Below are 11,258 nucleotides of genomic sequence, written 5' to 3'. Positions count from 1 at the left end.
GATGCGTGCATGTGTCCTTTTCAAGGGAAACATTAAAGTGGTCTTAGCTCCAGGAATGATTTTTATTCTTTGAAGGCACTAAGGCAAATCTTTCAAAAAAGCAATACAGGTACAGATTAACAACAGATGTAAAACACCTGTTCATCTTTTACATCATCAACAGTAAAGTTAATATATTTCAAGAATACCCTATGAAAATAAAGCTATGCATCATTTCAGAGGGGGAATCACGAGATCTGCTTGTCGCCTGCGTTACAATGAGAAATGTCGAGCATCTTGTTTTTATACTTTTGTGTAAATTTCACAAATAATTATATGTTTCATCATTTTGCTCATCAGTGCCACATTATCTTATGCCTCAGGACTTTAATGAGCACAGATTCTCCTAGATTATTTTGTATTAATTTTTCTTTTTCATTATTTTTGCAAAAATTAGTTTTTCTACAACTTTATTCACATAGTATTAACACTTTTTTAAATCATTGAATTAGTACTTTATTCCAATAATATCATCACTGTCTAACAACATTATTATGTAATCTCAAGAATCTCTTTCCTTCAAAGGAGCCCTCATAGACCGTCGTACAATAAGGCCTCGTGCCTGTGCTTTTAGTTGTCATTCAACTAACATCTAAATCACAAACGTACGAGTTCAAAATAAATGAATCATGACTACAATATTATACAAATAGAAGCCATCTTTCGTTAAAGTAAATATATGAAATGTTTCTTTAAATGGTCCATCCACAGTAAACCTCGGCCCTCTGTCGCCACACTGATTATAAGGTGAAGGAGAAACACGACCAGGTCTTGAAATCTAGTTGTTTGGGCCAGCAGGCTCCACCGCCACCTTTTCCTCTGGCCTCTCAGTGATCAGTGGGTTAAAGGGCCCCACCAGCCAGTTGAGTGGTGTGTTGTTCAGCAGATACTCCATGACGCCATCCAGAGAATGTTGAACCTGGCAACAAGTGCATACGAGTTTAGCTTTTAACACACGTTTTAGCTGTGCACATTTACTAAATACAGCATGTTTGACTAACGTAGTTGGATAAAAATCACATAAATAAGTAGATACCACTAAGACTGATTGCAACTGTAGTACTTACTTGGGTTTCTTGTTTAATTTATATTCACTACGACTCTTAAGACTTTTTAAGTGTTTGTTATTTAGCAGGATTACACAAAAAACTGCTCAACCAAATGCCCTGAAATGTTGTGGAGGGCTGAGGTACAACCCAAGGAAGAACCCATAAGAAAGATATAGTTTTTGCCCTTTCTTTAACATTAAGAGATATGTTCTTTTTTTAAATGTTCTTTGATTTCTCAGAGAATAATTTATGGATCTTGATGACAAGGACATGTTTGGAGGACTGATCTATGAGCGTGTGCAATTTGGTGCAGATCTAAATAAAAATCTGGAGCTAGTGAATTTATATGTGGTCTCATAAGGAGACTGCGGGGCCTCGGCGGAGGTGTCCATTCTTCTGAGGGCTATTCTAGTTGTGTTAAGTGATAGTATTGAAACAAAGAGTGTAAAATATGAAGCACTGAACTATTCTTAGTTAAGCCGGTGCAGCAGAATAAAACACCACACTAAACAAAGTGTAGCAGAATCAGTACTTGGGTCAGGCGGTGACGGCTCTGCTCCAGGAGGACAGGTGTGAGAGTGCTGGCGCTCCCCAGGGAGGAGTGCAGTTCTTCAGCTGATCGTCGGGCGCTGGTCAACTGGTCCTGGACGGCACCTGGCAAACCCTGAGCACTTGAAACCACACTGGAGCATGCTGATCGCAGCTGCTCACTTAGACCACGCACCATGGAGAGGGCCCGCCATTCCAGCTGCTGTGAACAAAAAATGACAAATAAATGAATTGTTAGATGATATCACACCATTTCCACATAATTTCGAAAACGGGATTACAACACAATGTCAGCCTCTAAAATGCAAGTGTGTTTTACTGTTGATGAGATCTCTTGCTTTTGTCCATCTCAGAGAAATGGGATCATATTCAGTTTTATTCTTTTTTTAATGTAATATACTAAGATACTAGAGTGTGCATCCTGTACAGTTCATGCCCTCTAAATGCTATGAAATGGACACATAATCGGATTAGAATACATTTGTTCAATATCCAATTGCTTCAGCCCTGACCTCAGACTCATCTTTGGTCCCATCCTTCTCGGAGTCGGTCTGTCCAGCTCCAGCCTGCTTCTCCTTCCACTCTGTCCAGCGCTGCAGCAGCTGCTCGGAGGCTCCTCCTATCTGGTGACTGGCCGTACCCAGGCTGGTCCGGGCACTCTCGAGCAGGTCCATAGTACTGGTCATCTGAGCCACCGCGGCGTAGGTGGCATCCCTGGCATGCCGTGCACGGACCAGGGAATGCTGCAGGGCTCGCTCCTGGACCATGGCAGAAAGTTTCCCCAAGCGGACAAAGTAGCCGGGTTTGTCGGACGGGGTCGTCACCTCTACCTCACTGGTGGCAGGTTCAGCGATAGCAGCTGAGAGAAATATAAAAAATGGTAACTGGTTTAAATGGTGTAACTGATCAGTATACATTTTCATATTCATGGAAAATAAGTGAAATTGCTAAATACACGTTTTAAATCACATAACTGATGGTTCAGAATTCATTATTTCAAAGTCGGCCACCGATGTACCTATATTTGAATTTTAATATGATTTAAAGTATTAAGGTATGATTATCGCTTGTCTGCGATTTGTAACGGCTTGAGGGGGATCCACCCCCTTTAAACCAAACATCTTTTCATGGCAGGTTACTTGATGGTTAAAGCTGATCTGCTCAGGAGAGACAAGAAGACTTGAGAATCACTTCACTGCCCCAGCCATCGGTCTGTGGAAGCTAAGAGGCATGCAGAGTAACAGTCTCCCTGTGCCTCTGTTAAAAGCTACTTTGGTGGGCCTTTGCCACAATAACCACATAAACAGATACTTTATCTGCCATTATGGGTATTATGCTGCTACTGCTGATTATAGTTGCAGACGAATCCTTTTCATATCCATAACCAGAGAACAGGACGGCCTATTGCTATACGAGTATGGCAGGTTGTCACCAAACATGACATCACAGTAGCAGGTGTCAGAACTGTGAGTGTTGGAAACAGTGGATGCTTCATGGGCCAAGCTAACAGAAGGGAAGTTGACTCGGAGTGCCCTGCCTCCCTCTCTATGAATAGCATGAACCACTGATGTGTCCGGATCCAGACACTTTATCATGATCACTCCTATCTTACCATATCACACTGTCTTGCCTTTATAGTGATCATTTAAGTGGAAAGCATCATAAGATTTGCTGTTTGAGCTATAGATCAGCAGCAAAGACCGAGTGCCAGCTACCGACTCTCAAAGTAAATGGAAAATAGTGCTAATGCCATCATGCTCACACATTACCATTAGAATAAATCAAGTTTAAGTGAGTTGAAGTGATGCCAGATGCAATTTGGATGCTCACTCTATAATGTGGGAAATCAATGTTGGAGTAATGTAAGTGATATAAAGATAATAATGAAATTGAAAAAATGATTTTCCTAAAACCAAAACTGAAACATTATAAAAGGCCTCACTAAAGGTAAATGGGATTCCATGTCTGTCATTTACTTTGTGTCTGTGTGGGACAAAATCCTATCTTTGTGAAAATGGGGCCAGGAATCAGATCATGGTGATGTAGTATTTTTAGGAACAAGGTAAACACTACACTTTGCTCTGTTTGTGATATGTAAAAAAATTACAATACAATACAAAAGCATAGGGCTGAAAAAAAATCTTTGATTGATGGATCTTAAAAATAAAAGGTGTGTGACAATTATATTGAGCTTGTTACTGGTTTTATGAAGCACTTCAGTGACACAGCCATTTGTTTTCATTTATGATCGACGAGTGAAAGATTGAATCAAATCTGCAATAAAACGTGATCATATTTCAGTTTCATGTGGTGGAAAATATTCATTAATTACCCCATCATCATCTACGACAACAAAAGAAAACTGACCACTCGTCCTGCATAATTAATTTCAATTGCAGCCTTGTTTCAGCTTAATTTGATCCAACTGTCAAAACACACCAGTCTCCATCTCAGCAGGAAACATATGGGTTTAACTACTCCCCTGGTTTTCACGGACTGATTATTTTTTCCACATTTAGGACAGCTACTGACCCAGCTCCTTCTCGGTGACTGGCAGGTGGTGGTCGACCCAGTCTTCGGATCGGCTGAGTGCCAGGCCCATCCCACTGCTAACCATCTGGCCCATCCTGGTGCCCATGACGCTGGTGATACCTCCGCTGACTGCCGCCCAGGTCAGCTCGTAACCACCCATCATAGCCCCCATCACAGTGTCTTTGGCACCTGCCACCGACTGGTACACCATACCTACTGTGTCCGACACCACCTGGGCAACAAAAGAACAGATTATCAGATTATCAATCTTGGCGTTATGGTGGTGATACAAACATTTTCTACAAAGATCGTATCCCATCAAGCAACATGGCAGCAGCTAACAGAGTGATAAAGGAGGGTGCACCAGTAAGAGAAGGGGAGGCTTGTTTGATTTTTTTAAGGACACCCCACAGTGTATTATCCATTTATACTCTGGTCATATCTGTCAACATTTAACTCCAATCATTTGCATTGGTGCCTGTTGGAAGTTTAACCCATAGCTAGGTTATTTTACAAGGAGGTAAAAGCAACTGTTCATAAATTGTTGCTATGGATACCTGTAGGGGGCTTTGTCCTAAATCAGGAGCAGACTATTTGATCTATGAAAGCTTGGTGATAATAGGAGCTGAGCAAGTTGGTAATGGTGCGTAGACCAGACCATCTCATTTCGGCTTGACCTTCTCAGTCTACAAAGGATTCCTTTTATTCTCCAGCAGCTTGCTATTGCATTGTTAGATTCTTTGAGCTGCTGCACTTACTACAGCTCAGCAAATCCAATTGCAACCTTGTTAGCTTTGTCACCGGTGTGCAATGACTCATGGGATAGGTTGGCAAAACAAGGATCCACCTATTGGATCCTTCATTGCTCAGGAATGGAAGGATGCATTTGTCGATCACATTTGAAGGAGCGTTCGAAACAAGACAGCTTATTCACGCCATCCTTCCTCAAATGCAGCTCCTATGTATTGCGGCCCCTGAATAGGGACAAAGGTCACTCCTGCCGGGCTGCGCAGGCTTTCCTGTTTACATGCAGCCCCACTATACACGAGTCGTTTTCAGTCATGCTAGTATGGACAGGGATTAAAACTGATACAGAGGCAATATGGTAGAGTAGAGAGAGATCGTTTTAGTTTGACAGTGCCGTTTCCAAACTGAACTAGTGTGGATGTGGAAAGAAGTGATAATGGTAAACATATCAAAGAATCAATTCACATCCACAGTAAAAACGGAGAACAACAATTGCAGCAGCGAAAGAAAACTGTGTAAAAGACTGTCTGAAATGTATTCTTTGCATTAAAGTAGAATGGCTTTTTTCTAACCTTGTCTGCTGGTTGGTGAAGAATAGGCAGCTTCTCCTCCATCTTATCCAGACCTTTCAAGGCATACTCGTTTACTGTGGCAACTGACACAAACAGAATATTTTCCTTTGAATAAAAGTATAACAAGTATCATCAGCTAAATTGGTCGGAGGGGAGCAAAGCAGCAAACAACAAAAACAGTCATTAAACTGCTTCATGTTTACTGTACATCGGATGCTGGAAGGGCTTTAATGATTTCTCTGAAACTCAGAGTAAACATTCTGCTTTCAGAAGAAGAGACCTATTTTTAGTCTTATGTTGTATTCTAGCCGCATAGTAACAAGAGGACCTGATATTCAATTATACTTAATACAAATGCTGTGGTTGCTCATATATTGCATCATATTATTCACAGGGGAGAAGAACTCACGTTGTGGTTCTATAATGTCCCGGAGAGGCTTGGACCCGGTGGTGGCAGCTGCACCCAGGGTTCGGGCCCCACTCTCTGCTGCATCCATCACCCCCTTCAGCATGGGCGAGCTGTCTTTGGTGCTTGTGTAGGCGCTGGAAACCACCTCGTAAGCTGAACTGACCAGTGTCAAGTTGCTCACTCTGGAAACAACATTCTAGGAGAAATATTAACAGAACCACCACTGCTGTCATTGAAAATAATTTAGAAATGCATGATGATGCCTCTATAAATCCTCGCATATCAGAACCATCAATTAAGTACAGTCTAGGTGTGCTCTCAGGGATAATGGGTGATTCCCTTAAGTAGCTCATCAAAATGGAGTGTGCCAAAGTGTCCAATGAGTTCATTATAGGCCTCAGTTTTGTAATGGGTGTCATTCTGGGTCACAGCGCTCCTCACCTGCTGGTCTCCATTAGCTGCCTCTGCTGCTGCAGCTCCACTCTCATTAGTCTTCCCACTGTCTGCCATTGTGACTGCTGGATTCAATCTCTGACACAGAATATGGACAGTCAGAATCAGTGAGTCACCTCGAATTGCTTCATATGCACAACGTCTATCTTTCCTCTCTGAGATTCTTTGTTGAAGTGAAATGGAAATTGCTGTCTGGTCAGAGAGTGTAATAAAAGGCAGACGCAATGCAGCCATGTTAAATTTATTTATCAACACTATGATGCAACGAGGAAGAAACTGCCCCCTAAAGTAAACATTTTGCAGCCATGTAAACGATTCAAGTCTCTGTGTTTTGAGATAAACATTGGATAATGATACCATTTAGAGTATTAATTATTTGTCTATTTTCCCACAGCTGTATTTTTGCATTATAGCATGCCGGAGTATAGAGAGTAGAGAGAGTGGAAACAATTAAGGATTCATTCATGAAAATGTTATGTTTTTAGTGATGTTTGGCTGATCAAGGTGTAGCATATGCATCTGTGAAGTTCCCTACGGCACAACAAAGTGAAACAGAAATTAATCATATAATGGTGGCACATCACACACAAACACTTGGATTGAGAGAATCATTACATCCCTGCACTATATGTACATTTTATTTCTGTCCCTTGTCATGATAACTACTTGCTTAATTGACCAAATGTTCATTTAGAAAATAAAAGTCCAAAACCCAAATATAATAACTTCATTCTCATCAAATATTTACATTTCAGAACCAGAAGGCATGATTGTACAAAAATTGAATTACAGACAATATGTGCATAATATACACGTTTTATTCTGAATGCAAAAAACTAAACTAAATTTTAATACTTTAAATCTGGAAACAAACTGGAAGATTAATTGATAATTTTAGTAGTCAAAGAAATGCAGATGAGTAAACTGGAGTTAGTGGATAAGAAAGACCTCCCTGCAGTTACCTCCTCCTCCACCTCCACCTCCTCTACCTCCTTACAGCATTTGGGCAGCATTGGTCTGTGTTCTACCAGATGGTGCAGAGAGACAGAGGTGGACACCAATCCACCTGTCTTTACCTCAACCCTGTTAACAAGCATCTGCCGTGTTCCACCTGATGTGTATATGGCAGATGAGTCCGTAAAAAAGGACGTGGCCTCTGTGATCCCACTGCAGGAGACACATGAGCAGTAGCATGACGACTGAATCCAACAAGCTGTGACAAATATCATGTTTTCTTGTTCTTTTTCTTCTTATTAACACTATCGTTATTATTATTATTACCACAGATTTGTGACGTTTCGTCTTAGAGTTTAAAACAGCAACCTTCACACAGGAGCAAAATGTCTTTGAACTTGAAAGAATTACGAACGTGATATTTATGATAACTTATTATCAATGTCAATTGATATAACTGGCCATATCGCCCAATTCAAAAATCAAGCCTTCCTGCCCGACAAAAATACTTGTACGTTATAACCACAGAGGACCTTCTTATACAGAGAGCCATTGTTTATTCTTCTAGATGTCGACAGTGAATAAAATACTCTCTCTGATGCTTTCTCCAGTTCCAGGGGATCTCTCTGATGCTTTTGTTTAATTGCGAATTGCATTTTGTTGCAACAGCTTTGTTGAGCAACTTTTTTTCCTTTCTCTTTCTAAGAGGCAGTTGACGATAAGACTTTCATTGGCTGTATTCCAAAGCAACATCTTACACTATGCTCCCTGATATCTGATTGAGATGAACCCAAGATAGGTTTCAAAGACACAGTTTCACAAGATGAGGAAAGCTGTTGGGCAACACGGACAAACAGTTTCTAACTTTCAGAAATCCTCCTCCCACTGACGTGAGTCCAGCTGAAGAGACAATGTGTCCTTTTCCTCATTTGATGTAAGATGGTTTGTCACATCTTCACACTGTTGAGCCACATCATCCCCTTTCGGGAAAATGAATAGTGACTAAGCTCGCTCAGAAAGTGAAACACTGTGTGACCTTTGATAATAATACACAAGCTGATGTATTGCCAGGAAACTATTGAGACACTTGTCAAATGGGAGAGTGTTAGAGCTGAAACAAACAAAATATCACAACTAAAGAGTGGGTTACAGAGACTGCAGTTGTCCCTGATCCAAACAGACAGAGACATTTGCTAATGTGGACATAACTAATAGAGAGTGGACTATATGTCACTCAAAAATCAAATATCAATCCACTGAAAATGTTTCAGGATCGATGAATTATTCCCTTGGAAATAAGTGATAGAAAATTAGCTATAAGAATTTACTGGATCTGACCCTGATCTGGATCTGCACCAAAATGTTATAATTTATTCCCAAACACAAATCACATCTTTCCACCAAGTTTCATTGTAATCCGTATTGTAATGTTAGAGTAATCTTATTAACCAGCAAATAAAACAACCACCAACAAACAGACCGGAATGAAAATATACTGTCTTGGTGGAGGTAATTAACCAGAGAAGGAAGAAGGGTTAAGTTTATTAAATTATACTGTCTTCTTTAGTTTTATCATTTCTGTCTATAATAGTGTAGACAGACACAGATCAGTGAGATCAGGCACAGATCCTCCAAGTCACCTTGTGATTGTCAAAGCACGATTAGGCCGCGGCTCTTTTTTCTTACGAGACAATGGATAGTCCATCTGTTTTGGCCCATCAATTTCTCTCACATGGATCAGTCGGAGGAATTGAAAATCACTCATTGGGTGAGCTGCTCATAACTCATGGGGACACAGGAGGTTGCTTCATTATTAGATAGGTTTGGAAATCACCGCTTCAGCACAACAAATTAAACAAGGACATCTGGTAGGAAACATGCTGGCAGTCCTTGAAGTAAAGTCCAGAAGGAATCCAGTGTGGAGCAGACACAGGTCACTTGTTTCACAACCTTCTTAGAACATGTCTGATGTCGACTGTGCTCATAACCCTGGTCAGGGGTCAGGGGATTTTCCAGTGATCTCCTTTCAGCTGATGTTTTTCCTTTTACAACTTTATTTACTCAATTATATATATATACAAAAATGTGGCAGCTAAAAGGGACAGTATAGTTAAATACACAGACATTTACATAAACATATTAGAAATAAGACGTTACATACATTAGGTTTATGAATAATAGAATATAACAAACATAAAGAAAGAAAGTGAGCGACACTGAAAAGTTGATTTTACATTAGTAAAGTTTTGATACTTTCTGTTTCTATAAGTTGCAGAGTCTTGATATGTTGTAAAATAGATATCTGAATACATATTCCTATAAATTCACATATTGATCTTCAGCTGGCTTCCGCTCAGGTGAGGGCGCAGTGTGTGACGTCAGCAGCTGTCACCTCTTCTACTTTATGGCTGATGAACTTTAACCGACAAGAGTGACAAGGACAGACAACCGAACCTCAACCACACAATAAGCACACAACTCGTCCAACCTGTGTTTACTAACCTGTGTTTACTAACTGCTCCTGTTTACTTCAGTTCACACGCGACACGTCTCATCGGCAGGAAGTGATTTTAGTTTGACAGCGGCTAACTTAGCTGGTGCGGCTAACACGTAGAGGTGTTGGTTTAAAGACGGTAAAAAACAGGGGGAAGCCTTTGAATCACTGACCTCTGGGTGCTGGCTGTTGTTGTTGGTCTGTCCTGCGGTGACCTGCTGGTCAGTGAACCGGTGCAGTCTCCAGATCAGCCCCCTGTCTCTCTCTGAGCGGGGCTGAGGTTTTCACACACAGGCTGACCAATGAGGGCGAGGTGTGAGACTTTCTCAGCAACTTTGAACCAATCACATTGCAGAACATAGAGGCAGAGGAAACTACGAGACAGATCGATGGGCTACACAACACCTATTTTACATGTATCATATATCATATTTATCCTTTTCATAATAATAATTTTAGATTTTGTATTACATCATTTGTTGTCTTTGATTTTAAATGATATATTTTATTTTCTTGTTTTATTATCCTCTTTGTGAAGCACTTTTCAATGGCTCTTTTGGAAGGTGCCATTATAAAAAACTATATTATGTTATTTTTGCAGTGGTACAAATGTTTTGTGTGTGAATTAAGTAACTATTGTGTCTTTTTGAGAAATCTGCATATTATCCGTGGATTAACAAACTCAACTGTTGGTGGAGGAATTAAGTATGAACACAGTTCGTTGCACTGTGTTATTTGTTTTCTATTTGCTGATATGATGAAATTCTGGATCATTTTGTAACATTGAAAGCTATCAATCGATCTATACATCTATCTATCTATCTATATATCTACATATCATAGAGGATTCCAACACAATGTACACAAAAGTACACTATTTGCCAGTTAACAGAGTAATGGCCAGAGATGGAATAACTATTCCGATCATTTACTGAAGTTAAACAAACAATTTTAAAATATCCCTTTGCCCTACAAGTAAAAAACCTCCATGGAAAAAGCTTGCAGAACTATTTTTCATTTATCAACTTCAGATCTTCTGTACAAAGTCCACTGACGATTGAAAGGAATTTCAGCAGGATGGCTCAGCTTTATCAGTTGACCTCAATAGGGTTTTTATATCATGGGGGGTTGTATTTGTATAATACTCATATTGCTGTAATTTGATATAACACAGTTATATAAACATATAAACGATTAATGATCTGATAATTCTATGCAAGATGTATAGTGATATAGTTTTAATTTACTCATAAATACTTAATGTTTGCTGCAGCCGAACACCTTATTTTAAGGAAAGCCACAAGATAAGCTGCAGAAATCCATTGAATATATTTTGGTTATAACAAAGTACAAAATTATTGTTTATGAATTCATCCATGTTTATCAACAGTTTTTCTGATTAATACACATTTTATAGTGATTAATATAAGAATTAGTTCATACAGCCATATAATATAATG

The 11,258-nt window shown here is 39.8% G+C and overlaps 1 protein-coding gene across 4 annotated transcripts; it reads right to left on the bottom strand.

The window, feature by feature from the left end:
- Window positions 1-48: 48 nt before the first annotated feature.
- Window positions 49-10,103, bottom strand: plin3 (perilipin 3). Of its 4 annotated transcripts, none has more exons than XM_062395948.1 (8): window positions 9,972-10,103; window positions 6,339-6,428; window positions 5,898-6,093; window positions 5,489-5,571; window positions 4,170-4,401; window positions 2,150-2,496; window positions 1,621-1,839; window positions 49-958 (listed from the first exon to the last, which is right to left on the bottom strand). In XM_062395948.1, exons 2-8 carry the CDS (start codon window positions 6,405-6,407, stop codon window positions 818-820), a joined length of 1,287 nt encoding a protein of 428 aa, XP_062251932.1. In that variant the 5' UTR covers window positions 6,408-6,428; window positions 9,972-10,103; the 3' UTR covers window positions 49-817. The 4 variants fall into 4 exon arrangements, with proteins under 4 accessions (XP_062251932.1, XP_062251931.1, XP_062251934.1 ...); XM_062395947.1 differs by lacking the exon at window positions 9,972-10,103 and adding an exon at window positions 9,807-9,965; XM_062395950.1 differs by lacking the exon at window positions 9,972-10,103 and adding an exon at window positions 9,807-9,965 and having other exon boundaries at window positions 1,621-1,836.
- Between the last annotated feature and the right edge of the window lie 1,155 nt (window positions 10,104-11,258).

This window comes from Platichthys flesus, chromosome 9, assembly GCF_949316205.1.
Source record: "Platichthys flesus chromosome 9, fPlaFle2.1, whole genome shotgun sequence".
NCBI classification, from domain to species: Eukaryota; Metazoa; Chordata; class Actinopteri; order Pleuronectiformes; family Pleuronectidae; genus Platichthys; species Platichthys flesus.
This window is presented reverse-complemented; position numbering and strand designations above follow the sequence as displayed.

What these genes read in the sequence shown, in the direction of transcription:
- plin3 (XM_062395948.1), bottom strand. Translation starts at nt 6,407, where the DNA reads ATGGCAGACAGTGGGAAGACTAATGAGAGTGGAGCTGCAGCAGCAGAG. An exon ending in GGACATTATAGAACCACAAC is followed by an intron (nt 5,572 to 5,897) that starts GTGAGTTCTTCT and finishes TGTTTGTGTCAG; the next exon opens with TTGCCACAGTAAACGAGTAT. An exon ending in AGTCACCGAGAAGGAGCTGG is followed by an intron (nt 2,497 to 4,169) that starts GTCAGTAGCTGT and finishes TATTTCTCTCAG; the next exon opens with CTGCTATCGCTGAACCTGCC.